Genomic DNA, 19,880 nt, shown 5'->3' with positions numbered 1-19,880 from the left:
TTGTGAACGGTTTGCCACATGCACTCTGTTGGACCAATTCTACTATGACAAATCTGTTTACCAACAGATTTGTAAACCAACTCAAAGCTTTTATAATTTTAAATATTGATTTTTTTAAAATTTTAATTAATTTATAAAAGAAACTCATATATTATATTATTTTAGTTAACCTTAATCTTCTAAACCTTTAAACAAATAATTTAACTAGAATGTTTAACTTATAATCAATTAAATTACCTAAAAAATAATAAGTAAGTTAAAAGGTCATTAATTTTTTTTATAAAAAAAAAAAATCAAACGGTTCACGCGTTGTGATGGGCGATCCAACAAAAAGGAGAAATGGAAATCAACATCAGAACTTTTAAAAGTATAATGCAATTTATATAACCTTTCTTGATATTGTCACATACATATCAATGTTCTGTTCGTACGACAGTAGAAATTTCTGTTGTATTTCGTACAGAAAATGCTTTCTCTTTAGAAGCTTATACTAATCTGATAAATGTGGACCAGCTCCTTTTCTATAGCAAGGCACTATGGACTCCATATTATTATTTTTTCTATAATTTTAATCTTTCATAAGAATATTCTAACTAGGGCTTAAATATAAGTACAGAAAGTTTTTGTACTGAAGCAACCATATAATAATACTAGGATTTAAATCCTCCTAGTTTTCCAAGATCCTCTCCTCCATTTACAATGGGGCCACCTTGTTCCTTCATACCCACATTACTTGATTCTGATTTGTATTCTTCTTTCCCTTTGGATTCAGTTGAAATTATGTTGACAACATGGGCATTTATATCTTTCAATCCTTGCATGACTTCCTTTGTTTGTGAGGATTGTTGTGTAGGATTTCCATGGATGTTAGTGGCTTCTAAAAGACTTGGGCTGCTTTGATATGGTTTATACAATGACTGGATTTGATAACATGTTCTTGGCAGGAAACAGAATAAAGTATGCATTTCTTCAACTGCAACATACGAACTCTCCATCATGGCTTCTCTGGGTCTGCATTGTTTCATACATTTTATGCTCTCAGTTAACTCATGAAGAATATCTGTCACTTCCTTGCCCACCATATGGGCAGAAGGATTCTTGAATGCCAGTTGATTTCTGTTGGGTGCCTGTCAGGTGAAATTTGTGTCAGTGGCTGAGATATTCTCTGTTAGTAGATTTCTAAAACTCATAAATAATGACAAACAATTTTTGAGATTTGATTGTGTGTATATTTTTATATTAATGTTTCGAATCAAACTCAGAGATTTGATTGTGTGTATATTTTTATATTAATGTTTCGAATCAAACTCAGTGATCTATCATCAAGATAAGATATTCTTATAAAATCATGAATTCAGTATTGAGTATAGATCTGTTAAGTGATATTCTTATAAAATCATGGATTCAGTATTGGGTATAGATCTGATAACTTACCTGATATTCTGAACGAAGGCAGCCATGCAGAGCAACAACACAGTAAGCCATGTGGCGAACCAGGCTTCCTACTTTCACATATTGTTTCCATGGATGCCTGAATCCAAACTTTCCATGTGGAGGCTCCCAACTCGCAAAAGTGGCCTGCAAAATGATACCATGTAGTTAATATCGATAGATATTCTACAATGACAGAAGGATAGAATGTAATAATGCTAGAGTGTTAACAAAACTTCATTTTATTGTCAAAATAATAAATTAGAAAAGAGAAAATGATGAATTATATAGTAAAATCTTGAACTTGATTAGAAAAATAAATACAATCAAATCCAAATACTTCCAATTATCATTTTGATTTAAAAATTGTATTATTTGATAGTATAAATACAAAAGCTTTTGAAATTTATTATTGAACTTTTAAATAAGATGCATATCTATCACCGTAACAAAACCAAAAAAAATCTAATGCTTTCTTTTACAAAACTCAGCAGAAATTAGGATGTACCAGGGATTCTTCACTGGCTTTAGAATCTAAGACTGATTTGTATCCTTCTTCAATTTTGTCCTCGCTAATCTCATGACACTGTGAGCCATCCAAATACTGAATCAGGCATCCTGTGACATTGCAGTAGTCAGGAGAAATATTATAACATAATCAAAGATTGATTAGTCTTTAAAATAATTGAGTGGTCAAATGAAAGGTCTTAGATTTGAATTCAACTAGAAATAAGTCACATCGAAATCAAAGATGGGTTATCTTAGATTTGAATTCAATTAGAAATAAGTCACACCTAAATCAAAGATGGGTTAGTCTAAAACTGATTAATAACTGAGTTGTTGTCAAATGAAAGGTCTTAGATTTGAATCCTAAGATATAAAAGGGAAAAAGAAGAAGTAAAAAGTTGATATGCAATTGATGTTACCTTCAAGGGACTCTGCTAAAGAATGAATTCTCTTAACAATGGAGTGGTGAAGATCTTCTCCTGCCCAGATGGGACATATAAGGAGACTTATGGCCATGCAGATTGCACTTCCCATTGCTATTGTGGAAAGGCGTTGGTAAGCCATGGCAAATATGTTCTCAACCCGGTATCCAGACACAATTATCATGTTGAATGTAAGAAGGAAAATCACAACTCCATAGTCATACTTATTTTTAATCTTTGGAAAGAAACGAAAGAATGTTGCTGCTGCCCCTGTGGAGAATAAACAAATGTAAGTTCATAATGACAGTAAGTAGATTTCTTAGAATTTATAAATTTTTTTTGAATCTTATTGTTTAGACGAGTGATTAATTTTATATCAACTTTTTAGATCAAATTCCATTGTCTATGATGAGAATGAAATAGAGATATTTCTTCTTATAATCTCTTTATCCATTATTATAATGATAGATTATAAAAATATTAATATAAAAATATTCACAAAGTCAAATTTAAAAACATCATTCAAACAATATTCTAATGAATTTTTTACCATACATGCATTAATTATAAATTATATTAAAATGAAACTTACCAAAAATAAAACAAGAAAACCCGATAATAATAGCTTCTCCAATTTTGCCGGCCTTTTCAGCAAGATAACCAATTGAAACTGCAAGAGAAGCTGCTACCACTGTGCCCAATCCTCTGTTGAGTCCCTTGCTCAATGTAGCACCTGCAAAACCAAACTCCCCAAGCTTGTTGAGAGAGAATACTAACAAATGCATTTCTCAGGGAAAAAGATTACTATGTTCATGTGATATAAACCATATTTTTGTTGTTTTCTTCTTCAATGGATAAGATAGATGAGCACCCATGTACATGATAGCTACTATATCATTACGTTTCTTGGCATAATCATAATGGCACTAAGGGGTGGCATTAATAGAGATTATAAAGCATATTTGGTTTGATAATGGAAGGTTTATATAAGCTTTTAAGAGTATTATCTAATAGATGTGTATTGATTGTGTATATTTTCATCTTTACTTAGATTCAAATTCTATGATCTTTTATTGGAAAGTAAAACAAAAGAAGATGATGTGGTCTACTTCCAAAACTGAACTATTTTAGAGTTGATTGAAACTTCTCAGTCTAACTTTGATAAATTGTTGAGTTTTCATAGACCAATGAGAATTTCCACCTAGAACCTTCCAATTATTACTAGACTTCTCTACCATTATGGTCAGTTTACCCAGATCTAAATGTACACTTAATTTCCAACACAAACTATTAGAAAACAAATGATGATGATGAATCGGAGTACTTTGGATCTACTCCTACATAATTGAAATACCATCATATTAAAAAATCTCAAGTAACATTTGTTGCATATATTCTACACAAATGTCAAAGCAAATGCAAATTTAAAAACTACAAAGATAGAAATTTTGAGTTCCAAATAACTAAAATAACTTAAAAATGTTATTACTTGAAACATCCAAAATCCCAATTAACAACACTAAATTTTCCAATAATTGTTAGCAATCAATCACAACTTGTACCTGCTGTAAACTCAAAAACAACTACAACAGTCATGATAGCCCAGATGGCATTATCCCCAACCCCATTAAAGAGAGGCTCCATCAGATAAAAGAGTGACACCAGAGACAATGCAAGACCCACTTTCATTGCATGAATAACTCTCCTTGGGTCATCTTTACCCAATTTCCACACCATCTCCCCAAATTTCTCAAACCACCCAAACCCTAATTTCCTCTTAATCACACTGAACTTGTCCCAAGAAATCTTTCCACAACTGTCTGATATTTCTACTGCAATATCAATCTTGCACTCATCCAGATTGTGAACCGCCATTAAAGCAAGACCCAAAAGCTCCCGATCAAGAAGAACACAACTTTTCTTGATCAAGAACACAACTATTTTTTTTGTCAAACTTAACCAATTTCGCTCAAAATCCAATCTTTCGCAGTGATTTGCAGTACAATTGCAGGGGCCTCTTATAGAAAACAAGAGATCCCAGTGATGACGTCATGTTGCCTTTAGTGGCGTCATCAGTTGGTCCGTACATAGTGAACTTAGTTTGGTCGGTACAGCACGGAAATCGCACTTTGGATGAAAGTGGAGTCCGCACAATTTTGGAGTCTTTCGGTTTTTAAAATTTAAAACTTGAGACAAAAAAAAAAAATCCTTCTTTTGATTGCCCTTGTTGCCCATCTACCCATGATCCACTGCCTTCTAAATGATTGCACACAAGAAAAAACATTATTTTGATTCCATTCCTACATTTGACAATTTTCTTAGGGCTAAAATTCATTATAAAATCCCCATTTTACAACAGTCTGCAGAGAAATTAGTTTTATTACGTAAGTTTGGGAATATTTCTGACATTCTTGTCAAAATTGTTGAGTTACATTTAAATCAATGGTTTGACTTGTGGAGAATGAGTGACATATGATACAGTAACATGGGTGTCCTGATACAGGGATTTTGTTAATATTTTATGTGTATTTGGATGGATTTTTTATTGGGTGTTGTTGTTATACAATCCTTAGATTACTGGTTGGCTGAACTTAGAAAGTTTTTTAAGATGAAAAGATGTATAGTGGAGAAACCACTGCGGAAATTTGATAATAGTCTGGCAGCTTCGTTGAAACAGATGTACTTGTTACTTTCTTCACACTCCTTTTACTGGTCATTATGGTTTCCATGTCTGTTCAGTATCTTAGTGATATACCAGTCCACGCGTCTTCTTATTCCACTTGCTTACATTTTAGGCGTGTTTCTTGTTTGTGTGTTTTTTTCAACTTTTCCCAGGAATTTCTGCTTTCAAACAATTGAATAAACTTAAAAACACTTTTGTACAATAGCTCTAAGTCTTTTTCTTGATGGAGGTTCAAGATTGTTCAAAGGCCAGGGAGTCTATTAGTAAATCAATTCAGCTAAGGTCATGTTGTTATTGTAAAGAATTTGTGTGTATAGGTTAAAATTTCTTTAGTTAGGCAAGAGCCTATAACACAACAGTAATTTGTGAGCCTCTCACATGGGAGGTCAATTGCATCAGAAAAAGAAAACACAAACTTCTTTAGTTAAGAGTTAAAGATTGAAGAGTATTAATTAGGTTAAATTAGGCAAGAGGCACAATCCCAACTTCGATTTTTATAATTTCAGAGTCTTACACTTAGCAAAACTCGATGCCTGGGCCATTGACTCCCTAATCAACATCTTCTTCAAGATTCGTGACTTGAATTAACCATCCCATTAGATCTGACATTTGCATGGGCTATCCATAATTTAAACTTTTGGTGCAACTACAAATGATTCCAACAAATACTTACAAATTTTCATGCCAACTTTTCAATAGAACAAAGGAATCTTGAAAATTCTACCGCTTAGATGTATCAGATTTCCTCAATCACTTATAAATACATTTTTAATAGAACGAAGGAATCTTTAGAATTCTACCACTTAGATATATCATATTTCCTTAATCACTTATAAATACATTACAGATTTCAAATGTCTGTAATGTAATCTTTTTGTTAATTAATAAATTGTATGTATTAGGGAAAGATATCAATTCTCTTTGTTAATTACTTATGTTATTAATAGTCAAATTGTATGTATTAATAGTTGATCATTTTTAAGTTTTTTGATTTATGATCAGTCTTCATTTGTATAGTATGGTAAATTGACCATCTTATCTTCAAGCTGGTATCCAATATCACTTTTACACATAATCATTTTTGCAACACCAATATTTAAAAGCTAAAATTTTGACTCCAATCCCTAACGAAAAAAACAACAAAAAAATCATTGAAATTGTATAGAATATATAATTACTACTTGCCTCTTTCATTATGTAGCTATGTATGTGTATTTATAATTTACAATATGGTTGATATACAAAACTACATACTATTATAAAGCTTTATATAATATAAAAATACTTATACATAAGGTGAATAGATATAATCTTTTAATGTTTGATGTTTAATATAGAGTCCTCCACTAAATGTTTTTTTTTTTTCATTTTTTTAAATCATTTTATATACATGAAATATTCATATGATTAGGTATTAACTTATAGATATCTTTAAATCAATTGATTTATTAGAATATGATGAATATACTTATCCAAATTAACTAATTTAATTCTAATATATTTTCAATGTATTTATAATCATTCTAGAAACATAAGAAAGATTAAATATTAATTATATTACTATAATATTTAATTTTAATAGTTGTGTATATGAATTTTCTAAACTATTTAAAAATTTATGTAATACAAGATCAAATCATTAATTATAGTATTATAATGTATAGTTTAAATAATTATCTATATGAATTTTCAAAAGTATTGTAAAAATCTAACTAAAGAATTTTAATGTATTTTTTTGTAAATAGATCATAGAGACAATATGGCATATAATATGGGTGAAGAAATGTGTCAAAAATTAGGGATAAGAGGAACTAATTTAAATAATTTATAAAAAAAATCAAATCTTATGATTACAAATGTGCATATAAGAGTTAGTTAAAAATTTGGCATGTTGTTTTAAAGAAACATAATATTTATAAAAACACATTAAATAAAATGAATTTCAATTGGTAAAGGGTCACAATAGTACTTAGTATACCGTACTAATAATTAGACACTATCAAGTTTGATAAAAGAGTACATGAATTCTTTAAATAAATACATATTAATATATAGTTTACAAACACGAACCCCTTCAAGAAACCAGTACAAATTAATATAATTAGAATTCAAAAATATATAGAGGGAAACCAAAAAATATTGAATGATTAGAATTTCATTTTTAAATTTATTTGATTAAATCTAAATTATTTGTATTGAGATTTGAAATCTAAAGAGTTTTATTTGTTGTTGGATAATTAATAATTAACTTTTTTGATATAAATTAAATAATTTATTATAGATTAGTATAGATATTTAAAAATATATATTTCTATTATTTTATTTTTATTTTTTAATTTAACTCTGAGGTACCAAGTCTTGACTACCTAAGTAATGAAGTTGAATGGACTAGGCAATCCCTAAGAGGAAGCCTAGAGGGGTGAATAGGATTGATGATGGGTCAAAAACGATGGTAGGGAGACCTCCAATTAGAAACATCCATCAAAAGGAAACATAAAAGGATATAGCACGTGGGAAACAAAAAACCTTGAAGGAAATCCAACCACACAATAGATGAAGATTATATCCTAGAATGTGAGAGGGCTTAAAAGTCCTAGGAAGTAGTATGAAATTAAACAAAAGATCATTGAACTTGATAATGATATGATTCTTTTCTAGGAAGTGAAAATGACAGAGCATTTTTTCTCTAGAGTAGCTACTTAAATTTGGCTAGGTGTTAAATATGCTTATAGTGATGCTAATGGTGCTTCTAGTGGCATTGTAACATTGTGGAACTTGGACAAGGTGGTGGGCTCGATGATCCTCCTCAATATCCATTTTGTGGTCATGGGTTTCACCTCCCAAGCTGGTAGCTAGAATTTGTTCAACTTTTATGCTCCTAGCACTCGAAATGGTAGACTGATTGTTTGGGATGAGGCAACTAAAGTGGTTGATGCTATGAGATAGGAAAACATACTGTGCATGGGTGATTTTAATACCTCACTTTACCCTTCATAGAAAATGGGGGGCTTGGAGGACTTTTCTTAAAGTATGCATGACTTGGATGGCTTCCTTAGGAGGAATGACTTGATTGATATTGATCTCCAAGGTCCTACTTTCACTTGGTCTAACAATAGATTTAGAAAAAAATTGATCTAAGTTAGGCTTGATAGGGCCCTTATCTCAGCCGGCTAGGACATTCTCTAACATACATCCTTAAAGGTGGATCCCAGGACCATATCAAACCACTCTATACTGGTTTTCTCATGGACACAGAGTCAACCTACCAGATGAAGGCCCTTTAGGTATGAAATCATGTGGCACTCACACCTGGAGTTTAGGGATTCCATTATGTAGTGGTGGAATAATTTGACTAAAGGAATGACTATGTTCTGTATTGCTATAAAAATTGAAAGAGTCCACAAAGAGGTCAGAGGATGGAGTAAATATTCATTTGGAAACATTTCCAAGGAAAAGAAGAGTACTAAAAAGAAGTTGGAATGTCTTCAAAATTATCTGGCGCAAGGTGATGCTAACATTCAACAACAACAGGAGCAGAGGGAGTGTTGGGATAGATGGAAGACTCTCCTAAATAGAGAGGGAATCTTTTGGAAGTAGAGATCTAGGGTTAAGTGGTTGGAGGAGGGTGACCGAAATACGACCTTCTTCCATAGATCAGGATGAAGGAGAAAAAAGAGAAACACCATGAACCTGATGCTTGACGATAATGGCCAAGAGATAAAGGAGTAGAGGATATTGAAGATAAAATCAATTATTATTCCTAAGAGATCTACAACCCCTTAGTATTTTAGGTTAGTAGTAACAAGAAAAATAATATTTTAATGTCCTTTAATCCAGTGGTGAATAACCAGATGAATAAGGCCATGACTAGTAAAGTCAAGGAGGAGGAGGTAAGACTGACAATGTTTAGTATGAATCAGTACAAAGCCCCATGACCTAATGGGTTTCCCTTGGTCTTTTTCTAGGAATCCTGGGATATTATTAAGTACGATGTGGTTCATGTGGCCAATGACTTCATTAGAACTAGTTGACTATTGAAGGAACTTAACTAGACACTCATAGTTCTAGTTCCTAAGATGGATGACCCTAGACATCTAGACAATTTTAGACCCATTAGTCTCTACAACATGATCTATAAAGTTCTCGCGAAGATAATGGTTAACTGAATCAAGCCCCTACTTGATAGATTTATAGGACCACACCATAATGGTTTTGTGCCAAGGAAATGAATCCTCGATGTGGTTATAACCACACATGAGGTCATTCACTCTATGGAAAGGTGTATGAACCTAGGCATGGCCCTTAAACTTGATATTTCTAAGGCTTATGAGAAGGTCAAGAGGGAATTTCTTTTTGCTATCCTAAATAATTTAGGCTTCAATGAGAATGTTATAATCAAATTATCAGGAGTGTTGTGAAAACCATCACATTTTCAGTTCTTGTTGATGGGGCCCCTATCAAATTCTTTTCTTCCTCCCAAGGTTTTTGACAAGGTAAACCCCTATCACCTTACCTATTCATCATTCTAGCAGAGGTGATGAGAAAAAAATTAGTGGCCATAGCTAACTCTGGTAGAATAAAAGGCATTAAACCTGCATCCTTGTGCCCACCACAAATTATCCAACAATTTGTTGATAAAAACTTCTTATTTGGAATATCTTTAGTCCATGAAGCTAGGGAGTGGAAAGCTATTATGAATCAATAAGAAATGGTTTTGAGACAATGCATAAAATATCAGAAAAGAAAAGCATATTTTTTCAACAAATAGACTAGTTTGAGAGAAAAGGTGACCAGATTAATGGAATGTTAGGAGGCAATTTTCCTAGATACCTATCTTGGTCCTCTACTCATAATTAAAGAAGTCTTTAATCAATACTGGAATGACCTTGTTGAACACTTTTAGAGAAAGCTAGTGGGATGAAAAGGAAAGATCTTAAATAGTGTGGGGAAACTCTAGCTTCTCTTAGCCTCTTTGTAGGTAATTCCAATGTATTTTCTCTCAATCTTTGAATTCCTAGGTAGATATAAAGGCATTCTTAAAAAAATCCAAATAAATTTCTTATGGTCAAGTTTTGAAGAGAATTCTAGGATGAGCTTGGTGAGCTAGGAAAAAGTCTATCAACCTAAGGCCCTTAGAGGTTTGAATATAAGGAGGATAGGACATATGAATAAGGCCCTCCTAACTAAGGTCAATTGGAGATTGATTAATTCTTTAGGTAGTTGGTGCAACATTGTGAAGGCCAAGTATCTTGGAGGGGACCCATTCCATCACTTCTTATGAACCCATGCTCTCCCCTAGGGTTCTAAAATTTGGAACAATGTGGTGCACACCTGGAAAATTTTGGTGATGGGTACTCACTAGATTGTGGAAGATGGAAACAAAATTGACTTATGGGAAGACCAATGGCTCCAAGATGATCCCCTCATGCACATTAGGTTCCAACCCTTGTGTGAGACATGTACTAGACATAATGGTACTCTGACTCAAAGCTATATTGCCCCATATCATTAATGGATAAGAATTTAGATTCAAGAGCTTACTAGGATAGGCCTTGCCTTGGAACTACAAGATATTATTTAGTGTTATCAAATTCCCTCCACTCTGGTGGATGACTCTTTGGTTTAGAGACTTACTCCGTTAGGTGACTTTATGGTGAAATTGACTTATCTTTGTTATCTGAGTGGGGATGTGGCCCAAGGAAATTAGAGGAAAGTCTAGCACCTATGGATCCTATCAAAGATAAAATTATTTTGGTGGATGGCCTTACATGGGACTATCCTCACAATTGATAATCTACAAAGGAGAAGGTGTCAGCTAGCTAACTACGAACATTGTTTTTATGTTACCAAGATGCAAAATCTATCTCACACCTTCTCATCCACTACCCTTTTATGTTGGATGTGTGAAGGGGGGTCCTTGCATGGTGGAATTTTTAGTGGTGTGCTAATGAAAACTTATGGCACACCTTCTCATCCACTACCCTTTTTATGTTGGATGTGTGAAGGGGGGTCCTTGCATGGTGGAATTTTTAGTGGTGTGCTAATGAAAACCTACAACAATTTGTTCATTGGATGGGCTATCGTATCACCCATATCTCAAAACTCTATGGATAATAATCCCCCTGTATGTCTCATGGAAAATCTAAAAGGAGAAAAATAATAGAATATTTAGGGACAAAGCCACAACTAGTTCGGTAGCTATCCAGTATGTTATTAGAATCCTAAAATAATGTAGTGGGATTTGCTGATGGAAGCCCCCCTTCCTCCACTCCCCCCAGGGAAGACTTCATATGAAGTGGGTGTCTGCTTGGGACTTAGGCCAAACGGTGGCACAGTTTGGTAACCCCAAAGATATGGATAGGTGTAGAATGGTGTGGCACTCTCCCTCAAACATGGATAAACTTAATTTTGATGGTTTGGCCATGGCAGGAAGCACTACAGCCAGGGGTGTCTTCCAAAAATATTTGGGGGAACTTGTGGTTGCTTATACTAGGAACTGTAGAGGGGGTTTAAATAATGAAGTGGAAGCCCTAGCTCTTCTATGGGGAATGAGAATTGTGAGAGCTAGAGGAATTAACAAGTCAACAATTGCAGGGGATTCAATGTTGATTATTAAAGTAGTTGAAGGAGCTGGAAGATAAAAACAATAGTAGATGAAATTTGCAAGTTGATGAATGGGTGTCAAGAGATCCATGTGGAAAACATTTACCATGAAGGAAATGGAGTGGTGGATGAATTAGCAAAATTTGGCCTCACACGAATAATAGAATGAGAAGATGTCAGCTGAACTCCATCATCAACTCAAGTGATGATGGAACACGAGTGTACTTTTCATAACATCATATGATTCATTACAAAAGGTGGCACACCTTTATGAATCTACATGGGAAAGAAGGCCATTGGATGTACCTTCATAAAATTAAATTTTGGCAAGATTGTGTGAGGATTTGCTTTTGTGATCCTCTTATCGTGAGCCTTAATTATTTCTAGAAAAGGAGGAGTGGAGTGAATTTGTCCAAATATAAAAAACTAAAAAAAAAAAAAGACAAAGACACTTTAATCAAACCCCACTCCAAATATAGCTAGCGACAGTTAATATTGGAAGGAAAGGCACTGATCACATGTGTTGCTGAGAGAGGTTTTTTGATTTTTGGGAAACCTTGCAATAGTACGATGGGTTTTTTTGTCATAACAATTTCAACTTGGGTGTAATTTATTTAATCTACTTTGATTGCCAAATATGTAATAAGGAGATGTCAGAAAAATATGAGGAATTGGTGGTTGAGTTGGGTGGAGAAATGGGTGCTAGTGACTACATTGAACCAATGGGGGTTGAGGCTTGCATTTGAAAGAGTGAAGCTGTGATGATTTATCTTCAGGAAGGTGGTTTACTATCACTCATGGAAGGAATAGAAAAACATGACGAGCAGAACTTGATGCAATTCTTCAACTCGTGGAATGACATGAAAGTGAACATTAATGGGATGGCATTTGAAATCACGAAGGGGGTTATTGCTAGGGTTGGAGGGTTCTCCCTAATGGGAAAGAATTGGTGCAACTAGGCCAGGGTGAATGATGAAACCAGTCTGATGAAGTTTTTAAAAATGAATGAGGAGCCAGTTCGCATATGTGGTGGGTTTTTTAGAGAGGATCTTTCAAAGCCATGGGATGTGATTTTCTATGCCATTATGAGGTATATTACCCTTGAATATTGGTTCTAGGTACTATATTACTACCATTTCCCCATTCTCAACCATTTCAAGAACCTAGATAAGATTTCTTTTCCATATATTATTTTGAATTATATGGAAGACTATGTCTATAAGGCTAGGAAAAAGAAAGAGTAATGTAAACCCTTTTATATCATTCAGTAGGGTTCCATGCACAAACTTTACAAATACCACCTTGCCTTAAACTCATTTCTTCTAGTCAACTTGCTAGCTATTGTTACTCCCCAAATCTCCATGGACCCTAGCCCTGGCTCAAGCCACAAAAAAAAAAAACCTTTGGCTTTGAGGTAAAAATAAGCATCATTGAGTTAGATACAAACACAAGGAGGAGTAAGAAAAATTCTCAACGAACTAGTAAACAACCCCAATTAAAGAAATTCAAGTCCACCACTAAATATGACTTTAGCTCTGAATCTACCAAGAGTGATAAAAAACTCACCAAGAGGAAGAGGCCTCACTAGGACATTAGAAAGAATCCTTTCTCTATCCCACCTAGTCCCTCACACATCTCAAATACCCTTGAAGCCATGCCATCTCTGACTAGAAGTGAGGGGGATGAAATCACCTCCCCATGAAAGGCACTCCCAAAGGTGGAGGGAAGAAAGGGAAGCATAGCTATGGCCAGAGCCAAAGCAAGGCTTGGTTGGAGAGGCACAAGCATTCAATGATGGAGATGACATTTAACCATATTCTAATTTGCCAAAAAATTGACACCCTTGCCAAATTCTCCATGAAAGTCATGCATTCGACTGCCTTTACTCTATAATTCCTACAAGTGAATAATGATGAGAAGAATTTGGGCAAGGAGAGAAAAAATACCCACTCCATTTATGGATTGATGGTGGAGGATTGGCTAAAGACGCTCCTAGAAAAACCTATCAAAGAGAAGGGGGTGGCTATAAACAAAGAAGACTTTGAGGAGAAGAAGAATGGGGAACCAAGAAATAATGTGGGCAGCTAGCCCTGCCTATATTTTTAAAATAGTTTTTATATTTTTGATCATTCCAAACTTGGTGCTCTACAAGGTTTTATTATATATGTAAATGATTAGGTACTGGACTAATAGCAACAATATGTCCCCTTTCTACTAGTATGTTTTTCCATTTTTATTTGTTGGTTAGTAACATGACTGATGGTAACAATTGCCTTGTTTTGGAGCTTGTCTTTATTTGTTTTCTAATGTATAAAACTGGTATTGGTTATATATTTAGGAGGTAACCTCTAGTTGATCCTTCAACCTTTTTGTACTCTAGGGTCAACCCCCCTTTCTTTTAGCTACTATCTAATACTTCAAAAACAATTTTATTTAATAATTTAATTCTGTCTCTTTGAAGAATAACACTTGTTTTTTCTATATTACATTAATTTTATATTTTCATATTTGACTTTATATCTAATTGTGTCAATTCTATTTTAATTTTGATTTTAAGATTTTAAATATGTGCTAGATGTATTGTGGTTTTATTTATACAGTAGAAGTGTTCAATTGTATTATAGATTCTTAATGCATCTCAAAATAACTATGAAAATATTTTTAACTTAAAAGTTTATACATGATTCAAGATTGATTTGAAATATTTTTTATGTTATATTCGATTGGATTAGTGCTTTTGTTCTATTTTTTAACCTTTTCCCCTTGTATCTTACACTTGGAAACATATACACTTGTATATCCAAGAACATGTGATACTAAGAAGTTTTTAGGAGACTTTTAGTGTACTATTTAAAGATGGGGGATAGGTGGTGTCATAATTTGCAAGCCCAAAATTTTCAACTCAACAAAGCTAGACAATTTAGGAAGTACTAACAATTAAAATCTTTTAATAAAACAATTTTTTTTGTATAAAATGAATAATACTATAGTATGTATCTTAATTACTTTGATACCTCCATCGATATCTTTATCTATATTTTTTATAGATATAAAAATGTGGGGAAGTTAATCCTGAGAATATTCACTTGCAAATTAAAAAATGGAGTATTGAACAATTATTGGTGATGCTAAGAAATTCATTAAGAGAACTCTAGTATACATTTAAAGATCATGGATGATGGTGAGAAACTTCTTCATAAGACTTAGTATACAATTTAAAAATGAAACTTCCACAAACAATCTTGATAATAAATTAATAATTATTAATGACTAAAATTAACTACAAAAATATTTTTCTAAATGACAAATAAATTATATATTATATTTATATAACAATATCTTAATATATCTCTGGAGTGCATAAAAGATAAAATGAGATGATCTGAGTGAACTAATCGAGATTTACTTTCAATAAAAGACCCCATTCGCTCATTAATCTTTTAAGGCATTAAGGTCAATGGAAAATAGACATATTCTTAAAATAAAAGATGTATAAACTTAGAAAAAAGGGGTGGTTAGTCAACTTTTAATTTTTTTTTAACATAATCATTTTAATATTTTGTGTATATTTGGATGGATTTGTTATGTATTGTTCTTGAAATTACTTGGTTGGCATAATTTGGAAAGTTTTTTAAAGTGAAAAGATGTCCAGTGAAGAAAGCATTGTGGAGATTTGATAATAATTCAGAGCTTCCTTGAAACAGATGTAATTTTCTTACTTTTGCTTCATTCCTTTTTAATAGTTCTCACATCTGTTAAGTATCTTACTGATATATCAGTCCATGCATCTTCTTATTCCATATTGTTACTATTGGCATAGCGACTATATCCCCAATGAGATCCCTTTCCACCATAAGTATGTGCTTTTGGTGTAATGGCAAAATCTACATGGTATCAAAGCACAAGTCATTGGTTCGAGTCCCTCAAGCTCTTTGACCCTTCATCCGCATATGCTTAGATTATCAACATGGTATGTAGTGGGTGCATATCCTCGATGAGATCTCTCTCCACCATCTTACATACCATGTAAGATTTTTCTACTCATGCTAAATCTGAAATTTAAAGAATGATCTTGCTGAAAGATAAAAGCAAAAATTACAAAAATAGAAGAAAAAATAGAGCTGGTTAATAATTAAAGTCCAACTAACTAGACTCTGATACCATGTAAGATTTAAGATTTTTCTACTCATGCTAAATTTGAAATTTAAAGAATGATCTTGCTAAAAGATAAAAGCAAAAATTACAAAAATAGAAGAAAAAATAGAGCTAGTTAATAATTAAATTCCAACTAACTAGACTCTGATACCATGTAAGATTTTCACCTAAGTTTGAAAATAAAAAGAAGAATCTTAATAGAAGAAAGAAGACAAATTGCACAGATAAAAGAGAAAACAGAACTATTGAAAACAAAAAATCTCTATTCATTTTACAACAGTTATCACAACTATATAAACCAAATAGCAAACTTACTACTGGAGTTGGAATTAAGAATGCTAACAGTTACAATTTAGACATGTTTCTTATGTTTGTTTATTAATTTTCTTAAGCTGTTTCATCTTTAAACAGTTTTAAATTTTTTTTAAATAACAGCAACAGTTTAGGGAAAAATACTAATATGGGTTATGTATTTATATCTTATAAACCGTATATCGAGTTTAAGAATTTTTAAAATTATTTTAGTATGCAATTAGTCTACTTAAGGCTAAGGTTTAGGGTTCTAAGTATTAACCATGTATGTTGTAAGAGTCATTATGAACTAATTTCAGTTACATCAATAATTCATTCAAGTTATCATTAATTGTATACTAATGTTATCATAATAGTTAACAAATCTATCTAGTAGTGCACAAATGAACCAACTATGAATGAAAAACTAAACATATCTACTATTGACACATGAAATTAATTAAATGAATGATTATTAGTATAACAATAACAAATTATTATTAAACACCAACTACAAATGTACACACCATGATATAACAAGTGCCACATAGTATTTTAGTACTTGCCTTATTAGTTTTAATTTTGATATAAATTTAGTTGTAATTTTATTATATATTTATTATATGTATGAAATCTATTAATGTGTACTTTCATAATTTTTAATAATCATATTCAATATTTTTAAAATATATTTTATATATAATTGATTTTGTACAATCATGTAGTTGTGGCAAACTATTCAAATTAAGAAGCATCAATTTTTGAAACCAATACATTAATTCACATAAGATTTAGATATTATAATACATATGAAATAAGTTGAATGATAATTTTAATACTTTAACAATATATTATTAAATATAATAATTGAATCAAAACTTCTATGCTACATAAGTTGAAAAAAATATATATTCAATTTTATTTTATAATATATTATTTTTGAAATTTTATAATATAATATTAAAATTTAAATAATGATAATTTTTTTATATTAGAAAGAACTATTTAATAAATATTAGTAGTGGATGAATGAAATAAATAAATAAATAACATTTAACAATGGTATTAAATTTTTTAATATAATCAATTATTATAAATCTTTCAAACAAAAGTTGAAGAATTGGAGGGAATAACACTCACCTAAGAATTACTAAATAAATAATTAAATTAAATGATTAAAATATTAAAAAAATTATTTCAATGGATTTTTTTATAATAATTTTTTTTTTTATAATAGTTGTAGAAAATAAGAAATATAAATAATTGATTATGTTAATATAATATATAGCTTTCTATTCTAAAATTCAGATACAATAAATGACACAATAATATTTAGCCTACTGACAAGTACTAATAAATAATTCACACAAATAAAATAAAAACCAATATACACATAAACAATTGTCCTTTTTGCCTATTAACTTTTTGATACAATTGGTGACTGCATCTCTTACAGCTACCATAAAAAAATTATATAATTTTCCCTATAAAACTGTGGAATCAAATCAGATATTGTTCTGTTGTATTCCATACTTTTTTGGTTGCTACCAACTTTTCCCTACACACTGTTCCTCCACAATATTGTTAAGATTATATTCAATAAGAATTTATTCGAATAATAATTTGTGATGTTGAGTTATTGAATTAAATTGTGTTAATATTTTTGTGTCAACATATTTTTTTGGGAGTAATTAATGTAGGATTACTAAGTTAAGATTTTGCATAGAGCAGTCCTGTAGCTTACAATATGAACTTTTATTATAAGTTCAAAATTTAGATGCTCCGATCACAGTTGAAGAAATGTTTCTAAAAACATAGTATGCAAGTTGCAACTACAACTATGCATTTATTTTTTATACTTTTAGTTTATTGATTTATTCAAGACTTGCAGATTGTAATCAAATTATTTTTTTACTAATCTAGTGGATCAATTATAGAGTTTTGCATGCAAAATTTTTTATTTGTGATGTAGTTTTATTTGTGTTGTATTTTTTTGGTACAATGTGATAAAAAAAATGATACAATCAATTTAAGAAATTGAAAGATTATAAAAAATTAATGAATTTGAAATATATATATATATATATATATATATATATATATATATATATATATATGTGTGTGTGTGTGTGTGTGTGTGTGTGTGTGTGTGTGTGTTTCTAAATTATATGAAAAAAGAAAAGTTGTGTATAGATAAGAAAAATTGAAATTAGAATAGATTCTTAAATATATATAATTGGATAACAAGGAAACATTATTTCTCACTTAAATATATATATTTAGTCTGATAGAATTCAACAATATATGATGATATATTAAGTAATTTAACAAAACATATTCAATTAGATACAACAAATTATAGTAATGGTAATATATTTCATATTTTATGAGACTCGTTGGTCCAATTAAATTAGAAACTTATGATATCTAGAAAGTATTTCAATTAAAAAGAAAGTATCTAACTTATCCTAATTATTGGTGGAGATGAAAAGGTGGTTAAATTGTACAATCTAGAGCTGTTGTAATACTTATTTTACATCCTATATAAGCCATGTTTGAATACAAAGCAGAAACATAGACAGTTTTAGTTATAGAACCCAGTAATGGCAGGCCAAAAGAAAGCTGTTAAATTGCTCTGCTCATCCATTAAAACCCTCCATTTTCTCTCCAACTACGAAGAGATTCAATCAAGGAGGAGGTAGATTACAAATACTAGTTCAGCCAAATCATGCTATAGAGATTAAGAGTCCTCATAAGGTAATATAAATTAGAGGAAAAAGAGGGGTAATGTAAATTATAGTGATACCATTTTTCTTTTTAAATTTCCATAGCATGCAATGCTTCAAAAGATAAACAAGTCTCCTGTATAGCAGCGCTCACTAATTTTCTTAGGTTGTGTTGGTAAACAGATTTGTCACAGAAGAATTGCCCAATGGAGTGTGTGGCAAACTGTTCACAACAGTTGGATAGGCCCTTGGTATGCGACCTTCCTCTGCGTTTAGAGGGGTAGCTCCCTTGTATGATGTAATTTTTAAAGGATTTTCAAATAAAGATTTAAAACTTCAAAGTTCAAGAGAAAGTCATCCAAGACGAATGCACCACACGCCCTCACGACCTTCTTTGGTAAACAAGATTGATAACAAGGGTGATCAAGGACTACACAACCAGTATTATCAAGAACATTTATTTACATTCATAAACACTCGCATAATACCATGAGAATGTCTACTACAATGCATAACAATTTTGATTTTAAAATAAGAAACCCAAAGTACATCTCATTTTGTTTCCTTGCACCAAGAGAGCAATAGAGATTTTTCAATTTTAGAGATAAAAAAGTGTACATACTTTCCAAAATTTATCCCTCAATCAAAATTTCAGCATAGCGTTCCCTTATTTTAAAAACCAATAAGTCCCTCTACAAAGCCAATAGGTGTCCTTATATAGACATAGAGGTTAATAACTACCTCTTTGTGGTTAATAACCACCTCCAAAATACGAAATTTTGGAAGGTTAATTAACCTCAAGAAAATTAACCTATAAGAGGAAACTTGCAAAAACAAAACTTTTAGCTAGAGTTCCTAGAGATGTTTGCATATACAATCACTAATTCTTCTAGCTACTAACTCTATCTACTTGGACACAATTGATCTATCTCGGAAAGCCCTGCAAGCATCTAGGATGATCATCATTGATTCATAGTTCAAAATGAACACATTTTCCATCCTGAGTTTGGATGTGAAGTATCTATCTTGAATTTCTTTCGAATCCTGTCGATAGGCTAAAAT

The 19,880-nt window shown here is 31.6% G+C and overlaps 1 protein-coding gene across 1 annotated transcript; it reads right to left on the bottom strand.

Annotated features, from left to right (window-relative positions):
• Positions 1-359: 359 nt before the first annotated feature.
• On the bottom strand, positions 360-4,345 carry LOC149541279 (aluminum-activated malate transporter 14-like). Its single transcript, XM_089796042.1, has 6 exons — positions 3,923-4,345; positions 2,953-3,093; positions 2,358-2,630; positions 1,940-2,049; positions 1,435-1,578; positions 360-1,127 (listed from the first exon to the last, which is right to left on the bottom strand). Exons 1-6 carry the CDS (start codon positions 4,233-4,235, stop codon positions 651-653), a joined length of 1,458 nt encoding a protein of 485 aa, XP_089652168.1. The 5' UTR covers positions 4,236-4,345; the 3' UTR covers positions 360-650.
• Between the last annotated feature and the right edge of the window lie 15,535 nt (positions 4,346-19,880).

This window comes from Cupressus sempervirens, chromosome 8 (genome assembly GCF_028749045.1).
Source record: "Cupressus sempervirens isolate cs-2001-9-10 chromosome 8, ASM2874904v1, whole genome shotgun sequence".
NCBI lineage: Eukaryota > Viridiplantae > Streptophyta > Pinopsida > Cupressales > Cupressaceae > Cupressus > Cupressus sempervirens.
This window is presented reverse-complemented; position numbering and strand designations above follow the sequence as displayed.